Source organism: Podarcis tiliguerta (assembly GCF_965153285.1).
Source record: "Podarcis tiliguerta genome assembly, chromosome: 16".
Classification (NCBI taxonomy): Eukaryota; Metazoa; Chordata; class Lepidosauria; order Squamata; family Lacertidae; genus Podarcis; species Podarcis tiliguerta.
The window spans coordinates 16,922,278-16,942,702 of record NC_139549.1 but is presented as its reverse complement, the minus strand read 5'-3'; the positions used below and the strand labels follow the sequence as shown (position 1 = coordinate 16,942,702).

General features: G+C 49.8%; 1 protein-coding gene across 1 annotated transcript; it reads left to right on the top strand.

Annotated features, from left to right (window-relative positions):
- The first annotated feature begins 2,113 nt into the window (after window positions 1-2,113).
- On the top strand, window positions 2,114-13,789 carry ANKRD34A (ankyrin repeat domain 34A). The gene is made up of 2 exons (XM_083417171.1): window positions 2,114-3,965; window positions 11,081-13,789. Exon 2 carries the CDS (start codon window positions 11,138-11,140, stop codon window positions 12,716-12,718), a length of 1,581 nt encoding a protein of 526 aa, XP_083273297.1. The 5' UTR covers window positions 2,114-3,965; window positions 11,081-11,137; the 3' UTR covers window positions 12,719-13,789.
- The last annotated feature ends 6,636 nt before the right edge of the window (window positions 13,790-20,425 follow it).

Genomic DNA, 20,425 nt, shown 5'->3' with positions numbered 1-20,425 from the left:
ATGAGTTACAATTTCACCAGCTAGATAATTGTCCCTCGGCTCTGCATCAGTAATGGAGGGAGAGTAATTTCATCCCAGAGTGGAGAGCCACTTAGGTGTTGCAGAGATAATGTGTTTGAAATATCATTTGACACTGCAAAAATACGACAAGTGCTGTTACGATTTTCGCTACTTCACAGGTTTCCGGGCTAACGTTGACATTATATTCTGGGGCTGAGCCCTCCCGTTCAGATTGTTCGCTCAGAGGTCAACGGACTCGCCCCTCCGCCACCTGCAAACCCACAAGTCCTCATTTCTCCTGCCGAGTGTATGTCATAAGAACATTAAAACATAAGGAGAGCCTGCTGGATCAGGCCAAAGGGAGCCCATATAGTCTGGGATCATGTGCTCACAGTGGCCAATCAGATGCCCCAATGGGAAACCTGCAAGCAGGATTCGAACTCAAGAGCAACTCTCCCCTCCTGGGTTTTCAAGAAACTGGTATTCAAAAGCATTGCTGCTTCTGATGGTGGAGGCAGAGCATAGCCATCCTGGCTAAAGGTAAAGGTAAAGGTACCCCTGCCCGTACGGGCCAGTCTTGACAGACTCTAGGGTTGTGCGCCCATCTCACTCAAGAGGCCAGGGGCCAGCGCTGTCCGGAGACACTTCCGGGTCACGTGGCCAGCGTGACGAAGCTACTCTGGCGAGCCAGAGCCGCACACGGAAACGCCGTTTACCTTCCCGCTAGTAAGCGGTCCCTATTTATCTACTTGCACCTGGGAGTGCTTTCGAACTGCTAGGTTGGCAGGCGCTGGGACCGAGCAACGGGAGCGCACCCTGCCGCGGGGATTCGAACCGCCGACCATGCGATCGGCAAGTCCTAGGCACTGAGGTTTTACCCACAGCGCCACCCGTGTCCCTGCCATCCTGGCTAGTAGCCATCAATAGCCCTCTCCTCCATGAATTTGTATTATTATTATTATTATTATTATTATTATTATTATTATTATTTATACCCCACCCATTTGGCTGAGATTTCCCCAGCCACTCTGGGTGGCTCCCAACAGAACACTAAAAACAGAATAAAACTTCAAACATTAAAAACTTCCCTAAACAGGGCTGCCTTCAGATGTCTTCTATAAGTCAGATACTTGTTTATTTCCTTGACATCTGGTGGGAGGGCGTTCCACAGTCCAGGAGCCGCTAGCACTGGAAGGGACCTCAAGGGTCATTGACCCTCTCAATGCATAGACATTCTGATGCTGCAGAAACAGGAGTATGGTACAGAAAGGCTGGCATCTGAGCAGAGCTTGGTGCTGTGGGTTTGCATTCCCCTGGCGGATGGGACTCTGCCACACCTGCTCTGCTCAGCAGTTTTAAGAAAAGAGGGAAAGATCCCCTCCCCACCCCCAATAATCGGAGCAGACTTTGCCAGTGGGAGGGAAATTATATCTGCTGGGTATGCGGGGGAATGTAGCACTTATAAAGACTTGCCTTATTGCTGCAATTTTTATTTGCTTTTAGTGTTATATAATATTGTGCTTCGAATATTGTGTGTTTTAATTCTTAAGGAAGGCAGCATGGAATGTTTTGCCCAAGGGTTCTGGCCAAGGCACAATGGTTTAGCGGGTGGCAGCCCGAGAAGGGGCCAGGCCCAAATCTCAGCCATAAAGCCCTTAGGCTGACCACCCTTTCTCAGCTATCCTCACAGGGTTGTTGTGAAAAGGAAAGAGAGGACCGTATCCATCGTTCTTGCTCTCTCTTTTTTTAAAGAAAACAATACAGCACCCGGAACTACAGCGCACAGAGAAGTAAAAACAAAAATTATTCATACCTAGACCTTGAACAGATACATGACCTGAAGAAATTGCAGCCTTGTAACATCAACCATTTGGCTTTCTGGGTTGGCTTGCTTTCCTTTTCCCTCCGCTCCCCACTTTTCTTTTATGTTGTGGCTTTTTAGAGGTTAGGACAGAGTCTGTGTTGTTTTCATTGTAAGGTGCTCTGGGAGCTTTTGCAAGGTTATAAATGTTTTCAATCAATAAGAAATGTAAAGGGTGACCCTTTGGGAGGCAGCAGAGGGGACAGGAAGGAAAGGGAGATGTAAAGGATGAATCTGAGCAAATCCAGTTAAGTTTTACTTTATGAAATAGGTTATATCTTGTTTTATCCCTTGGGTTCAAAGCAGCTTACAGTAGTTTTCCAGTTTGTTCTTCTGTGTTTGTCCCCACCCCCATGGACCTACAATCTAAGGGCAGATCCACACCAATGCATTTAAAGCACGTCCAATGCACATTTTAAGTTCACGAGTTTCCCCAAAGAATACTGGGAACTGTACTTTGTCTAGGGTGCTGGGAACTCCAGCTCTGTGAGGGTGAAACTACATTTCCCAGGATTCATGGGGGGGTATTGTGTGCTTTAAATGTGCATTGGATGCACTTTAAATGTAGGGTATGGCTTTGCCCTAAGTCTGTGCAGTTTTATTGTTATTTCAACCATCCAATACAATATTAAAGAACAGCATTTACCCAAAAATATATTTACATTAAAACATCACAAACACACAAACACGCTTAAAAACAATTAAAAAGGTTAAAAGAACCAATGCATTAAAATCATCCAATTAATTATTATTTTTTGCCATTCACCATATTGACCCCAGTAAAACTTCTCCTTGGCTTTCGGGCAGCCACTGCAAATCTCACAACTTTGCCTGTCACGAATTTGTCAGAATCAGACAACCTCCGTGTGATTTTCACCTGATTGTCGCCATCGGGTATCTTACTTAACAAATTCAGAATAAACTTTACCCTTTGTTCAGAATACAAAAAGATCTTCCCTAAGTCAATAAAGAGAGGTTTTGGGAGGAGACAGAAGGAAATAAATACATGACATGTTGCAGTCATTGAAAAAAATTATAGTGTACTTTCAGATTTGTGGGAAAAGAGGCCTTATTTTTCTGTTTTGCATTTTTAAATGTTCTTGCATTTATATCCCACCTCAAGGTGGTTCTCCTTCTCCTCATTTAACCGTCATAACAACCACCCTGTAAGGCAGGCTTGGCTGAGAGGAAGCAACTGACCCGCCGCCCCCCCCAGGTCACACCCAGTGAGCTAAATGGCTGACTGGCAATTCAAACCCCCGTCTCTCCCAGACCCTAGCAGTCCAACACTCTAACCACTACACCACACTGCCTCTGTGCTTATTATAATTAATTTCCCAACATGTAAGACCCGACAGTCAAGACTACAAAGAAAGAAATGACCTGCTCTTTTATTGCAGAATTAATGCCACCTGGCCTAAACCTGTACTGCGACTCACCAACAACGTGCAAAAAAGATCTTTGGGAGAAAACGCCCCAAAATTACTGTAAGGGGTGGGTTGGGGGGGGGCACACTAACCCTGGCAGACAGAACCAAATTTATAAATGTTGGCTAGCAGCGAGCCTTTAAGAGACGATCTCCTTACCCCCACCCCAAAAATGTGGTGCAGTGTATATTTTAATGGGGGGGGGTGGTCCTCTCCCTTGCTTTTGATAGGTAAGGGGGCTAAAAATAGCAGAACCCGCCATCCAGCCTTGCGAACCTCAGAATGGTTGGTTGGTAGGATAGATGGATGGAGAGATAGACGCCTCCGCCGCGCCCCCTCCCCCAAATCTTAAAGGAACTGGATGATCTTTGGAGATGGCTTGGTAACGATTGGCCCTTTCGCTCCATCCCCGAAGCAGCGGAGGGGGGTTAGCATCATTCCCAGGCACCAAAATAACACAGCGCCAGAGAGCAGCAGCAGCAGCAGGACACGTGTTCGGCGTGCAGAGGAGACGGGAGAGATCGCCAGGGCCCCCCTGCTCCGTGGCTCCCCCTCTCTCTTCCTCCTCCTCCCGAGAGCGCAGCAGAAGCATGCAGCCCGGGTGAGAAGCCTCGCTTCGCCAGCCCCCGCCAGGGTGGTGGTGGACCACATAGAAGACCACCGGAGGATGCAGCCAGGTACCTTTTCAAGCAGAGCTGTTTGGGTTCCATGCAGGTGTGCAGCGGTGCCTGCGTTTCCCCTGGGCTGTGGGATGCAAACTTTGATCGTCGTTTTTTTTACCAAATAAAATAGGATTTTAATTTTAAATACCTTTCTTCAACCAGGTGGGCATCTGTTGGGGAGGAGGGCGGGCAGGGAGTTTGGGGGCTCGTGAGCATTAAGAGAGTCAGGGTGGGGTGGGGTGAACTGCCCGGTGTTATTTTGCGCCAGGGCTGAAAGTGTAAGAAAATCATGTAATTTTGGCATCTGGGTTGAAAGTGTGACAAAAGCGTGTTGCTTTTCCATGGGGGTCGAAAGTGTGACAAAATCAGAATATCTTTTTTTGGAGGGGGGGGCTTCCTTTAATTTAGGATGTTGGGGGGGGAGAGACCTCAGACTGCTGTATATTTGAAGGAACCAGGTCCCTGGTTTCCTTGAAGAAAATCCCTACCAAAATCAGGGGGGTGATTCCCTCCTTTCCCCCACCCACCCCCAATCTCCAAATGCTAAAAACACGGGGGTCTCGAAGACACGGAAAGAAAAGGAGGGACCCCAGTAGCGTCAGATTCTCCCACCTTCTTCCTTGCAGGTTTAACAGACTCTAAATTTGCCAGTGACATCCTGAAGCAAAATGCACCCTCGCTTTGCGTGTGGACTGGGCAAGCTTCAGAGCTACCTCCATCCTTTCCTGATTTCCCAGTTCAGAAGTGGGGCTATTTCTAGCGGGTTTTAAAAAATAAAAGTCTTCCAATCCAGTCATGCCTTACGCCTCCTTTCGTTTCACATCACCCCCACAACACCTGTTCAGGAAGACTGGGGTGGGGGGGAATATTACTGATATCTTGGCTATGCAAAGGCACCCTTTCTGCCTTGCTTCTGAAAACCACAACGAATCCATTCGCTCATTAAGGCTGGCTTTGGGCTCACTTCCCTACTGACTGTTATGTAACCAAAGTGGAAGCAACCCCCCACAACTCTCACTAATTTTGAGCAATCTCTTTTGTCTCCACATCCCCAAACATCCAGGCCTGAAATTTGAAACAGAAACAGGACTCCCTCTCCATCTGTCTCTGCACAGAATCTTGCTGAGGGACCCTGGGCAAAGAGGTAGATATTACCCCTCTGCCAAATAAATGCCACCTCCTTGCTCTTTATATTTAACGCCCTCCTAAGAATCAAGAAGATGCAATGCTAAAAATAAAGTGTGTGTTAGTGTGTGTGTGTGAGAGAGAGAGAGAAAGAGAGAGAGATTATTTAGTTATTCCAGTTTTTGATCTTTTAAAAATAATAATAATAATTTCAAAAGATGAGTCTGCCTCCTGCCCACCCACTTGGCATTAATGAAATATCTCTCTCTCTCAATAAAGTCAGTTTGCCCAGCAATGGGGATCAAACGTTTGCTGTTTTGAGTGGATCTGCGATTCCAGCGGAGAGCTCTCTTGAGAGCTTCTCCCGGCTTTGATAAATATGTCCAGGTCTCCGGGGAGGAGGGGAATCTGGGTGGAGGAAGACAAGGCGAAGGGCTTTAGTATCAGATTTGCCATTAATTTGGAGCCAGGCTTGTTGAGGATAAATTACGCATCTTGCTGGGAAACCCAAGATGGAACTGTATGCCTTATTACACCCCCAGCATGACATAAGGATTTTGCTAATATTTGATATATGGCTCTTGTAGATTTCATTCGAGTGCCCCTAGAGGGACTGGAGAAATGATATAGAGAGCGGTGAGAGTGGGGAGGGGGAGAGAGAGCTGGGAATCTGCAAGGACAAGGGTAGTCATTCGTCATTCTGTCAATTGCTGGGAAGTGCAGGTGGTCCCCGGTCACCTTAAATAGCTTGACCTGAGCTTTGCATTGCAATCCAAGAGCTGAGCTTTGGGGCTTGTATATAGGGAAGATTTTAATGTTTGATGCTTCATTGTGTTTTCATATTTTGCTGGAAGCCGCCCAGAGTGGCTGGGGCAACCCCGTCAGGTGAGCAGCACAGAAATAACAAAATAATCATTAAATTCTTATTTAAGGGGCCCAAGGGTTGTATGTCCTGCAAACAGCGAGGATTGCTTTTCTTTTCTGCGGACAGCTTTTCCATTTCGTAAGTTCATTGTCAACGCTGCTGCAAGGGGGGGTTGGACTAGATGACCCCTTCCGGGGACCTTCCAATTCTATGATTATATGTTTCTGTGAGCAAGTGTATGCTAGCCTCAGATACGCTATCAGGCAAGCTCGGCCGTGTTGACATTTTTAGATTTGATTGCTAAATGCAAGCAAAACAAACAGGTCGAAATTAGATCACCCTCCAGGGTGACAGAAAAATTTCCCAGTGTAAATTAGCTGCATTTGTGTATGACATTCAAATGCTTTCCAGAAAACCTCGCATTGCTGGCTGCAAAGAGGAAATGAACCACATGAACCGCAGTTCTGGGGCACCGGCTGGCCTCCCTCTCTATTTAAAATACTGTCCTGAGCCAGGTCCTGTTATAGGGTCAGCAAGCAGTTAGTTCCCCACCCATCAGCCCAGGTGCCCTCCTTGTGGCTCCCTAAAATTATTCTGTGACCTGGAGTTAGTGAACAATCTCGTGAGCAAAGGTCTTCCTAGGCAGTGAGGCAAGGGCTGGGTGGGGCTGCTGGGTCACACCTTAAAAGAAGAAAGGAAAAGGTTGGGGTGTCTGAGAACAAAGGAATTTTGTGTGTCCCCTGACCTCAACCTGCAGGATGTGCTATTGCCAACTTTTTAGCCCCCCCCCCACCCAGCTTGCTACTGCGGCTTGTGTCAAATGTCCTCACGTACTCATCACTGCAGAATATACAGTGGTACCTCAGGTTACAGACGCTTCAGGTTACAGACTCTGCTAACCCAGAAATAGTACCTTGGGTTAAGAACTTTGCTTCAGGATGAGAACAGAAATCACGCCGTGGCGGCAGCAGGAGGCCCCATTAGTTAAAATGGTACCTCAGGTTAAGAACTGTTTCAGGTTAAGAACGGACCTCCAGAACGAATTAAGTTCTTAACCCGAGGTACCACTGTACTGTGGTTAAGTGCAGAGAAACACTGGTCATTTGAACAGTTGGCAACTCTCTGTGGAGGTACTATTCCCCACTCTGCGGGATAATTATAATTATTTTATTTATATCCTGCCTTTCCCCCAGAACCAGGACTCACAAACACTGGAAAAACCCAGAAATCTAAAAGCATATGAAGTATAATAGTTGAAAAGCAATTAAGATATGGTAGAATGAAAATGACATAAAAACAAATCTATTAAAATGCAAATAGTAAAAACAGCACAGCACTGCTATAAGTTAAAAATGAAGAAGAGTACAGACAGTTTCCGAAGGCTTGTCAGAATAAAATAGTCTTCACCAGCCAGCGGCCAGTCTGGCTTCTCTAAGGAGGGAGTTGCAAATAGTATTAAGAAATTGGCCGGGTGCGTTTTGCGACTGGCACGGGTCCAGTTGTGACCAATGTGGGGATCTGTGGGGGACTCCCATTTGGGGGTTTCCCTTCGGGGCCTCTAGTTAGCTGCTGTGCCAACAGGACTAGACAGTCCCCCTTTGGCCTGATCCATCCGGCTCTTCTTATGTTCCTATTTAATTATAGCAGCCTCCAATAGCACAAGGGGTCAGTGCGTCTAGCTGTTAACCACAAGGTTGGTGGTTTGAGCCCACTGCCAATTGCCAAGCTAGCATCTGGCGTCTGTGGAAACAGAGTACAGCCACGGATAGTCTCCATGAATTTGTCTGACCCTCTTTTAAAGCCATCTAGGGAGGTGAGCGAGTTCCATCACAGGAGTGAGTTCCGTGGTTTGACTCTGCACTGAATTTTCTCTGTCCTGAATCTTCCCATGTTCAGCTCCACTGGATAGCCAGGAGTCCTAGTGCTACAAGGAAGAGGGAGGAAAACTTTGCCCTATCTACTTTATCCATGCCTTGCAAAACTGGATATACTTCTACCATCCCGCTCACCTTTTCTAAAAAGTCCCAAATGCTGCAACCTTCCCTCATAGGAGAGTGTTTTGTTTTGTTTTAATTTTTTAGGGAAAGGGCCATCGCTCAGCTCTGGAGCCCCTGCTTTGCATTCCAAAGGTCTCATGTTTGATCCCTGGCATCTCCAGGTAAAGGTAAAAGTACCCCTGACTGTTAGGTCCAGTCGCAGACGACTCTGGGGTTGCGCGCTCATCTGGGAGCCGGCGTTTGTCCGCAGACAGCTTCCAGGTCATGTGGCCAGCATGACTAAGCCGCTTCTGGCAAACCAGAGCAGCGCACGGAAACGCCATTTTACCTTCCCACCAGAGCGGTACCTATTTATCTACTTGCACTTGACGTGCTTTCGAACTGCTAGGTGGACAGGAGCCGGGACTGAACAATGGGAGCTCACCCCGTCGCGGGCATTCGAACTGCCGACCTTCTGATCAGCAAGCCCTGGGCTCTGTGGTTTAGACCACAGCGCCACCCGCGTCCCAGGTAGGGCTGGTGTTCTCCTGAGACTGAACGATGCAGTATCTTAAGTTCCTAGTTCATCAGCTGGGCTCATTCCAAGCCTTCCTATTCGATCAGTCCTAACTAACTCTGGGGGTTAACTGGTGGCGCTGTGCATGGCCTCCCATGATTTGTGGGCAGGAGGCGATTTGCCTGCCACACTAAATTAGCCACGGCCGGTAGTCAGAAGTGGGATTTATGAGCCAGAGTGCGGATTTGCTCAGCCATCCAGAAGCCACTTGCTCCAAAGCAAAGTTTCATTGAAGCGGCTTTTGTTTTTAAAGGAAGCGCAAAAGGATTCTAAATTAGCGAGCTGGCCTCAAACAACCCGGCTGCCTTACCCCACTTTCCCCTCCTTCCAAGAGACACAGGAAGTGGAGGGGTGGGGGGTGGCAGTTCCACCCTGCTGAGGACTGTAGCCTTGCTGAGGCCTACTCCTGGTTTCCCCTGCGCAAGAAGAAATTGCAGGCTAAAAAGATAAATGGGGGGGAAAGCCAAAATTCTGCCAAGTGACTCCCCTAAGTGGAAAAGTTGCAGCTTTTGAGACTTTGTTTAGCTGAGAGAAAAGGTGACATGATAGGAGATTCTAAAATTATTTATGGCAGGGAGAAAGTGGCTAGTGAGAAGTTTTTCTCCCCCTCTTGCAACACCAGATTCAGGAGAGATAAAGTTCTTCACATGGCACAGAGTTAAACTATGGAACTCCCTCCCACAGGAGGCAGCAATGGCCACCAACTGGGATGGCTTTAAAAGAGCGCTGGACAAATTCACAGAAAGGTATATTATCTGTGATGGCCGTGTTTCGTCCCAAACAGCTGGAGGGGGCCATGTTGACAAAGGCTGGCTTACAGAACATGACATATTGAGGGATGTATAGATTCATTAATCAATCAATAAATCAACAAAGCTGGCAGAAAACTAGAGGGTCGAGCGTGGATCCGAGGGCAAAGGTTGCCTTCAGGAAGAACCTAATACAGTTCACACAAATAACCTGGTTTGCGCAAGGGAAAAAAGACCCTGCCCAAGTGACGCTTCCCGCAAAGTCAACTAACCTTTGCAAAAGCTGCCCTGAGTTTCCTAGCATTTAGAGTCATGGGCAGCAAATCTCAAGAATGAGAATTAATTACCCTTTTCCCTTCTGGCTCCTGCGGAAGGGTTTCTGAGTCACAGCAGGCTGTTTTGGATGCTGCGCCCGGAAGGACCGGCCAATTGTGCCCGTCTGTGTCTTTAACAGCATGTGGAGTTGAACGCTCCTCCTGCCAGCGCTGGCAGGGGCCGCGCCTCAGCGGGGGCAGCAAAGCTGGCACAGCCTGCCTAAGAGACGGGAGGTCCTTCCCCCACTCCGCTTACCACTGGCCACCTCTAGAAAAGTCACAGAGATGCTGGGAAGCATCCCAAAGAAGAATCGGCTGCTGAACCTACCTTGGATCTTAAGGCCTCAAGCTGTCTCCTTGCAAGGTTTAACGCCTGAGCTGCCTAAACATGCATGGCATTGCCAGAGTTCCCCTGACAGAAACTTGCAAAGGAGCAGTGAGTGGTCTCTTGCGAGGTTGTCAGAGGGGCAGAGAGGCTTGCAAAGTGCTGAGGTTTGACCCAGCAAATTCAGACCCCAAGAAAGCTTCTTTTAATTTCAACTGACAGAAGCTTGCAAAAGGAGCAGAGGAGATGCTAGCAAGGTTGTCGAAGGAGCTTGCAAAGTGCTGTGCTTTGATCCAGCAAATTCAGATCTTGGGAAAGCTGTCCGTAATTGTCAGGAACACGGCCCCCTGCTCAGGCCTAACTTGTCTCCTGCGCTCTCTTTCCGTTCCTGAACCCCACTCATTATTTCCTATCCCTACTTTTCCCTAATGCTGGTATTTTTTTCCAGGCCCCACCTCTTCCTTTCCCTGGGTCTATTTTTGCTCCTCCTCCTCCCCTGATTACTTTCTTTTGCAGACCCTCCAAGCGCCCCTATTTTTCAGGGGACTGACCAGGATTTACAGCAGCCGTTCTGGTTTCTGATTTGATCCCGGAATGACCTGCTTTTCCTTAGGATGTTCCTATTTCCATCGGAGAAATGTTGGAGCGTATGAAGTCATGCGACCCCCGAAACAAGGAGATAAGTAACGACGCAACCTTTAGAAGACGTCTGAAGGCAGCTCTGTATAGGGACGTTTTTCAGTGTTTCAGTATGTTTTTATATATGTTGGTGGCTGGGGCAACCCAGTCAGATAGGCAGGGTATAAATATTATTACAGTGGTACCACAGTTGTCGAACGTAATCTGTTCCAGAAGACCGTTCGACTTCCGAAACGTTAGACAACCAAGGCCCAAAGGGCGGTCAGCAAAGTCGGTGGAGAAAATTGAAAAACATGCAACAGAAGCCGTTCAATTTCTGAGGCACGTTCGGAAACATTTACTTCTGGCTTATCAGCATTTGAAAACCAAAACGTTCAGTTTCCGAGATGATCAAAAACTGAGGTACCACTGTATTATTATTATTGAATAGGAAGCCCCTTATTTCATCAGAGAAATGTTAGAGGGAATGCTTTTGGACAGACCTTCAGAAACCCATAATATTGCTCCACAATAGAGCAGTCCTCACGCTCTGGTTTCCCTCGCTTTGTCTCCCATTCCAGGTCATGGCGTGCCCTGAGATGTCCTCCTCCATCTCGTGATCTCCTTGCCTCTGCCCAATGCCTGCGGAACCGCCTGCCACCACCATGGTCCACCCCGAGGGGAGTGCCCTGCTGAAGGCCGTCTGGCAGGGCAAGTTCCGCCTCACCCGCCTGCTGCTAGAGGGCGGGGCCTACATCAATGAGGGCAACATCCAGGGCGAGACCCCCCTCATTGCGGCCTGCGTGGCCCCCTACGAGGACCCTCAGAACAAGTCCCGCATGGTGAGGTACCTCCTGGAGAACGGGGCCGACCCCAACATCCCTGACAAGATGGGGAAGTCCGCCCTGATGCACGCCTGCGCCGACGGGGCTGGGGCTGAGGTGGCTTCCATTTTGTTGGCGCACGGGGCAGAGCCCAGCGCCAAGGATTACTCCGGGGCGTCGGCTTTGGTGTACGCCATCAACAAGGGGGACCGGGGGACCTTGCAGGTGCTCCTGGATGCTTGCAAGGCCAAAGGGAAGGAGGTCATCATCATCACCACAGACACGTCCCCCTCAGGGACCAAGAAAACCAAGCAGTACCTGAACTCACCACCGTCACCAGGTGTGGAGGACAGCCGTTCGCCCGCTCTGTGCATGTCCCCCTCAGACATTGAGGTGAGGACCTCCCAGTCCCCCGGCGGCAGCGAGAAGGAAGAGGAGCGTGATGTTTTCAACTTCACCATGGCCACCCGGCTCAGCTGCTCCCCTCTCCCGCACGGCAAGGGGAAGGAGGCTGAGGAGAAAGCCCCGACCCTCCCGCCCAAAGGCCGGCCCAAGCAGCTGAAGAGGTTAAACTCGGAGCCATGGGGCCTGGTGGCGCCCTCTGTCCTAGCTGCCTCCCACCAGGAAAAGGCCCGGACCCCAGAAGAGAGGATGACGGCTGAGATGAATGGCCTGAGCTTCTCCAAGAGGCCTCCGTTGTCCCGGAGACACAGCATGGAAGGCCAGGAGTCGTCCTGCCTCAAAATGGCCACTCACCAGGCCTCAGGGGAAGAGCTGGCCAGCCTGGAAGCCGCGTGGGCAGAGAAAGTCCATTTCAGCCACCTGCACCAGACTCTCGCCCGACGCAATACGGCGCCCGAAACCCAAGACGGCGGTCCGAGTCCTGGCTCCCGGGCTCTGGTCCACCCCAAGCTGAATTGCTTAGACCACTACGAGTTGGATTCCCTCTGCCCCGAGTCCATCCCCGGCTCCCCAGATTCGGGCCGCGTTTCTGTGGAGAGGAGGAAGTACAACGCCTCCCCGTTGACCCTGCCGGCCAGCTCGTCCCGAGAGAGTTTGGAAAGCATCCCCAACGCCGTCTCCCCCATCACGATACGACGCCGGGCCCCGGGTCTCCTTGAGAGGAGGGGCTCTGGGACGCTGCTGCTGGACCACATTGCCCACACCCGGCCGGGCTTCCTGCCCCCACTCCACCTCAACCCCCACCCTCCCCTCCGCGACATCCGGGGCAATGGCAAGCCCTCCTCCCCGGCCCACAAGGGCCTGATCCCGGTGGCCCCCACTTCTCCCAAAGGCAAGAGGCTACTCCGGAGGCACTCCATGCAGACGGAGCAGATGAAGCAGCTGGTCAGTTTTCAGAGCCTGATCGCCCAAGGGGACTCGGTGGCCAGTTAAGACATGGCGGAATGGGAACAGGGCAATCTACAGTCTTCTCGTCTTTGCCTCATGGGGACTTGGAGGGCCTTCCACAATGCCGTTTTCCTGCTTTCCTCGCCGGCCTCTGAGCCCACCCTGTCTTCGTAGCTGGGTTTCTGCGTCTTCCTCCTTCCTCTCATTTTGGTGTTCCATGTCGTAGCCGCCATCTTTATAAACTGGACATACGAAGCATGACGTCGGAGCCGACACCGCGAGGCCAGAGTGTAGGGGAGGGGCCTTTAGAGTGAAGTCGCTGAGGGCAAGTAGGCGACCCAGGAAGTTTTGCCCATCTGCTTGCAATGAAATTCTTTGGAGTGGGAAGGTTGAGTTGGGTGTTGGCTTCCTTGGCTGACCCACCAAAATCTTCATCAGGCGTGCAGGAGACTGTTGGCATCCTTCGCTTCCTGCCCCTACAGACGAGGCCTGGGATCTGCAAAAAAGGCAGAGCAATGGAGTCTGATGCTTGACATGGTGACTCCAACAACATCTCTGAGATGAAATCTAGAGGGTGAATTCGCATTTGGAAAACATACGTTTTGTGGATCGATGTCTGCTTTGAGGGTCCCGTCCTCAGCAAGCAGAGACCCATCCCAGTAGGAAAGAGGACTTTAAGCCCCCAGATGCTCTTCTCTGGGTCACCTTCATCTATATTCTTTTGAATATTTTTTTTCTTTTGGGTGGGGGGGAGATTTCAGTTCTCTTGTTGACACTTGATGTTGGTTGGGCGGGTTGTGGGAATCTGTATGCCCAATTTCAGGGAGGCGAATCTACGCACATCTGGTTTTTAGACCTGGAAAGCTGAAAACGGAGAGGGCACATGTTCTCTTTGCCACCTCCTGGAGTGGGTGGCATGGGCAAGGGAGAGCTCTAGCAGTGGGATGCCAGGCTCTCTTCATAGGGATCACAGCCCACCTGGGTTCTTTTGGAGGTGGGGCGTGACTTTCCTGAAAAGTTCAAATTAGTTTGCTGCAGCTGGGATAAATGCCAAACCCAATCCAAGCCCCTTTAAACTGGCATCATCCCCCAGCCCCACAGAATGCCGAAGCACCCGAAAAATGCCAAGGCAGCCTTTGCCAACCTGGTTTCAACCTGGAAGTTGTAGTCTAGAGCATATGGGGACCAAAAAAAATATGTTGGCAAAGGCTGCAGTAGGGCAAACCTCCCCCCAAATTATTTGATGCCTGAGACACAGGATATCTCCCCCCCCCTGCCCCCTGCCCTTGAATTAAACTCAGAGACACTCTTCGTTCTTCCTTACAAGGAGGTGCATCTATTTCCTCCATCAGCTCCCAGAACAATGGTATGTTACTGTTGGGAGTACCTGGTTGCTAACCACTTTTTTGGGCACCTCTTCCTCTTCCGTTCCTTGCCAGGGCTCAGGGATGGCAACAGGATTTATCTGGCCAACAGGAGTAATGTTGGGATTCCTGCCGCCCCCCCCCCCCCATGCAGCCTGTCAGCTGTAACCCAGTCTGCATCAGGGAACCCAGACACATCTTTGACGCAATCTAAGCGCGGGTGGCGCTGTGGGTTAAACCACAGAACCTAGGACTTGCTGATCAGAAGGTTGGCGGTTCGAATCCCCGTGATGGGGTGAGCTCCCGTTGCTTGGTCCCTGCTCCTGCCAACCTAGCAGTTCGAAAGCACATCAAAAAGTGCAAGTAGATAAATAGGTACCACTCCGGCGGGAAGGTAAACGGCGTTTCCTTGCGCTTCTCTGGTTTGCTAGAAGCGGCTTAGTCATGCTGGCCACATGACCCAGAAGCTGTAGGCCGGCTCCCTCGGCCAATAAAGCGAGATGAGCACCGCAACCCCAGAGTCGTCTGCAACTAGACCTAATGGTCAGGGGTCCCTTTACCGTTACCTAAGCTCCCCAAGGCCTGGCCAGCTCTATAGGGCCCAAGCCTTCAATGCAGTGGTTCAACCCTCTTGCCTCTTGGCACTCAGTTTGATGTCCTTTGGGCCAAAAGAGGGCGCCCAGCAACCTCCCCGCAAGAAACATTGATTCCATGGCTGTCGGTCCAGTTTGAAACGGATTGAAATGTCTGGTGCAGACCAAGTGCGGTCCTTGACGCTGCGCTCATTTGGGACAGTCGAGGAGAGCGAGAGGCTCTCCTGCCTCTCCCAGCTTTCCACGTGCCTCAGTTTCCTGCCAAATGGGGCTCCCGATACCGACCCACGTCTGTAAAACGACTTTGATAACCGAGGGAGGCAGGCAGTGGCAAAGCCCCCAGGGTTGCCGGCAACAACGAATGTATTCTCTTGTTCCTTCCTGCGGTTTAGTAGTGTCGACAAAGCAATAGTACTTCGGAGTAACACTTGAACTCAGCCCCTTCCATCCTTAAGCGCTGTTCCGGGGGGTGCTGAAATGACACCCCCACTCTCTCAGCAGGCACAGGGAGGCTTCAGGAAGGTGGGACCCCCACCGCTCAAGGCCTGAGGCCCAATCCAAGCACACTCTCAGCTCTCCTGAAGGAGCACCTGTGCAATGTTCCCTCTTCCTCGCACTTTTGCTCCCAGTCATACGGCACACCCTGTGCCGCTGAGGTGTTGGTTGTTCAGGTGGCATGTGCCACCGCCTTGTGGTTTTTTCCACTGATAAAAGTCAGTTCAGGTGGGGATGTGTGTCCCTGCTCTACTCCTCTTCCGATTGGATCCCAGCCTCCCCAATTCCCTTGCCTGCCTGCCTTTCTTCCCACAACTGTCCCAGCTCAAGACCAGCCAGCCAGAATAACCTCTTCCTTCTCTCACAGCAGTGAGCACTTAATTTTGCTGGAGGGACTCTTTGAGAAGGACATGCCAGGGCCCCACATTAACCTTCCCTCCCAAAAACTGGGGTTGTGGTGTTTTTTTTGCAAACCCTGCTTCCGCAATCCTCTTCCACTTCCGCCTTGGTAACTGGGGCAGAGCACTGGCTGGCCTGCTGCGCTGGAATGTTTATGAACATTCCGTGACAGCAGAGAAGCTCAGCCAATAGCGACAGCTGTGCTGCCGGTGAGGGAAGATAAGACCACCCACTTTCCTGCCTACCGTCAATTCCAGCCACCAGGTTTTTTGAATTTCAGTATTCTGAGCTGTGGAGAAGGGAGTCAGTATCCAGGGTATATTTCCTGCTGTGAATCTGCCCCCCCCACCCCCCGCCACTGCCCCACATGCTTTCTTCTCCCAGTCCCAATAATGCCCTCTGTCTGATAGGCAGCCCTCCATGCTCTAAACCGACGTTGTTTCCTTAATAGCAAATCACAGGTCCCCCCCCTGAATTTCTTTCAGTTGCCTTTGCACTCGTCTCTCTCTTCCAATCGTGGTACAAGCACAATGTCGCCCCCTGTGGCCAAACGCACAACTTGTTGGGTGGTGAATGCCAACCGTTAAAGCTTTTCTGTGCTATAAAGTCCTGTATGGACCAATAGAGATAGATAGATATAAAATAATGTACACATAATACTGAACAAAAGAACTACTGCGTTTGTTTGCTTATTTGTGTGCCCGTGTTTGTAAACAGCCAACAATGTGCTCCACGCCTCTTGCCTTAAACGCAGCTCAGAGTTTTTCATATTCTCTTATAGGGCCTGTTTTCACCTGGAGGAGAGACAGTGCTGGAGTCTAAGGGTTTCTGTTTGCTTTGGATTTGCGCAGCCTCCGTGTCAGTCCCAAGCAAATTCGGTATATGCTGTCTAGAGTTCTACAAGTTCATAACATATTTAAGCCACCTCTCTGCCACCCTCATTCTAGCATCTCAGACAACAAGGAACAAAAATACTGACTCAGGAGGGAGGAGAGTCAAAAATATTTGATAGCCAGCTTGTACTTTTATCATTTCTTTCTAATATTAATATCAATATTATATTCATATTTATTTGTCACTTTTCCCCATTGAACAGTCTTGAAAAATAAAAGTAACAGGAAACATTTTTAATGAGCAGTAAAACAAGACCTGCAAGTTCAAAATACACACCTCTAAAGAACATATCCTGGCCGTCCCGCTTAAAGGGTGAGGTCACAAACGTAAAACCCTAATTATCCTTCCAATGTAGGGTCAAAGGGTCAATAGAGATGGAAGGGCACAAAGTGTTGCTTCATCCTTCCTCTTAGCTCCTGTTCAGGTCAAAAGCATTGTGAGGCTGACTCCTACCCCACCTGGCTGTGATTCCTTGGTTCCTGCATTCTGGCATTCCTGGGAGATTAATTTAACTACTTCTGAGTTATAAGGGGACGCGGGTGGCGCTGTGGGTTAAAGCCTCAGCGCCTAGGGCTTGCCGATCGAAAGGTCGGCGGTTTGAATCCCCGCGGCGGGGTGCGCTCCCGTTGCTCGGTCCCAGCGCCTGCCAACCTAGCAGTTCGAAAGCACCCTCGGGTGCAAGTAGATAAATAGGGACCGCTTACTAGCGGGAAGGTAAACGGCGTTTCCGTGTGCGGCTCTGGCTCGCCAGAGCAGCGATGTCACACTGGCCACGTGACCCGGAAGTGTCTTCGGACAGCGCTGGCCCCCGGCCTCTTTGAGTGAGATGGGCGCACAATCCTAGAGTCTGTCAAGACTGGCCCGTACGGGCAGGGGTACCTTTACCTTTACTGAGTTATAAAATGATGGATGCCGGAGCTCTCAAGTCAACGGCCAGCAATATCCCTCTGTCCCAAAAGCCCTTCCCAGAGCACACACAGGATTGTTGCAGTTTACCCAATGAGCAGAAAGTACTTTGAACATGCTCAGAGAGACACTGATCATTCCGGGATTAAGACCCAAAGGCTTTTTCTCCAGTTAAGAAGCCCGTAGGGGGACGAATCTGTATTAATGTCCCTGGCTAATTTTCTTAGTGGGTGAAGCTGCCCACTTGATCTGGATCCATTCTGCAAAAAAAAACAGCCCCACCTGGTTCCTCTTGGTCCAGATCCACAAGCCAGGGAGCAGCGGAAGATCACGGTTGCAAAGCTCAGGCAGACTGTGTCAAGAAAGGCAGGAGGACAGACAGTGACATTTTAAACAGCTGTTGGGAACAAGCAGGGCGCTTTGGAGGGGAAATGCGCACAGGGGTGTTGTGAAGCCAAGCTGGTCGGTAGCTGACGGCACAGAAGGAGAAAGGGCCGTGGGTGGAGAGCTAAGCAAGAGGAAGGCTGGCACTGTTAAGCAGGGAAGTTGAGAGCAAGGACGATTCTGTCTTCTGCTGCCTCAGAGGAAATGAGGAGAAATCGCACCAGCTTTCCGCCTAAGCCTGCCAAACAGTCGCTTTCATACTTTTCTGAGCACGCATGCCTCTGAGCTCGTGCAGAGTGATGCACAGGCAAAGTTTTCGTTTCAAGAGCAAAGGACTTTGGAGCATGGGCAGAGGACCCCCCCCCCCGCAATGTGGAAGAATATGTTTGAAAAGTGATATTTTAAGACACAGTGTCTCTGGGTGGGAAGCGGCTTTTGAAAAAAAGGTTGAGGCAAGGCAAATATTTCCCCCTGGATTCCTGTTTTCCAGCACAGAGCCAGGAGGCTGAACTTCTGGCTCCTTATGTTGTTGTTTTTTAACATAGAAGAGAATAAGATACATTATAGTATAAACTATATAAAAAGGAAAACAACATTTTGTTACAGCAAGTCAAATTCAAGTTTATTATGGGGCAGGGCCATAATAAATACCTCTGTTTAAGTGATATACTTAGGAAAGTACATCAAGTAAATATCTGAATCTATTTTTTAAGCTTTCCCACACGTTCCCCTCAGGGACCAAGAAAACCAAGCAGTACCTGAACTCGCCACCGTCGCCAGGTGTGGAGGACAGCCGTTCTTGTTTCAGGGTATAAGGATAAGAGATTTAGGCGCACTATAAAGGAGGCATCCACACTGCTGGTGCATTTAATTAGAGTAGGTTAATTAGTGTTGGAGCACCCCATTGGTATGCAGAAAACCCCAGGTTCCATCCATTCCAACTTCTTAAGTTTAAAAAGATCTCAGAAATAAGGCTTGGAAAATGCATGTGGGTGATAGAATTACGGTACTCTTCTCCTCCCCATTCCATTCCTTTGATGTGTTTTGCTCCTCCTGGATTCCGGTCTAACTAGAAGAATTTCTGGAATGAATTCTGGAATTGGGAACTGTACCGCTCACGGCCATAAGAAGAGCCTGGTGGGTCAGGCCAATGGATCATCTAATATAGCACCCTTTTCCTCACAGAGGCCACCCCTGGGACACTCACAAGTCAAGTACGAGAGCACTCTCTGCTCCTGTGGTTTCCAGGAGCTGCTATTGTGGAGGCAGAGCACAGCCATTGTGGCTAATAGCTGCCCCTTTTTCATTTCTCTTCTGGAGAGCCAGTGTGGAGTAGGGGTTAGGGTGTCGGACTAGGACCTGGGAGACCAGGGTTCAAATCCACACTCAGCCAATAAGTTCACTGGGTGACCTTGAAGGCCACTCACTGCCTCTCAGCCTAACCTGCCTCACAGGGTTGTTGTAGGCAGGGCTGTCTTAAGCATATGCGGCGCTGGGGTGCAAAGATCTGCCCAGCGCCCCCCCCCCCCCCAGGTTGCCCAGTCCCATGCACGCAGGAGGGCAGAGCTCGCGGCGCAGAGCCGCCCGCAGAAGAGCCCACCGTGGCCCTCCGACCGATGGGTGGGCTCTTCCCCAGACTCAACTCTCGGGCCCTGGACTCTTGGCTTGGCGCCCCTGAGAGCCCAGCACCCAGGTGCTCTGCACCCCTGGCACCTATGGGTAAGACAGCCCTGGTTGTAGGGATTGAATGAGGAGGGAGAGGACCATGTACTTGAGCTCCACAAAGAAAAAGGTGGGATTTAAATGCAGTCAAGAAAGCAGTAGAAGAAGTTGCAGCATCTCCCCACCTTGCGCTACCGAATGCAGACGTCTACAGTGAGGAGCAGCGCACAGTGTCAACCCCTCCCCTTGCGGCAGTCTTGATATGATGATATCTTTGGCCATATCAAGATGCTTTTTCAGCGTATCAGTAAAGTGCCATAGGAAAAGAATCTTGCTGTAACCATGGACACCTAGTACAATCACTTCAAACTTGCTTTCTCTGTGGGGACAGTGGCTTTCCACCAGCGACACCCCATGTACCCAGGGCTGGGTGCACGGATGCATGAAGAATCTCAGAGCAGAATTTTGTCTGGAGTGGTGTGCTGAGTTTTTCTTTTTTCAGTGGAGCGGAGGAGGTATGAAAGGACCTGTGTTTGCTCTGCAGATAATTTGAATATATATATAATATAAAATAAAACAACAGTATTGGATGAAAAATCTAGGAGGCCTCCAGACTCCGGCACATACCAGAAAAGTAGATCTGCACAACTAGATTCCAGAGGTCTGGAAAGGATAACTCAAATAATAAATCAATTTTATAGTTGCTCTTCACTATATGCATAATGAAGATAGGCCACTGTGCTGCAAAGGATTCCTTTCGTTTTATAACTTGTGCCATTCTAAGTTTATCAGTGTGCTTCTCAGCATGTGCCAATTACCTTATTACCATACCCTATTACTAACAATTCTTAGTTACACTCAGTCTTGCCATGAACAGTAGATTCCAAATCAGTAGCTCAGAGAGCTCATATCAAGTTCTGTATTTGTATTATTTTGTGATATTGTTAACCAACGGGGAAAACAAACAATATAGTCCTCATGGAGAGAAATGATCAGCCCAGGTGTGTGTGTGGGGGGGGTATCCGAAATACAGCAGTGCCCCCTGGTGGCTAAAT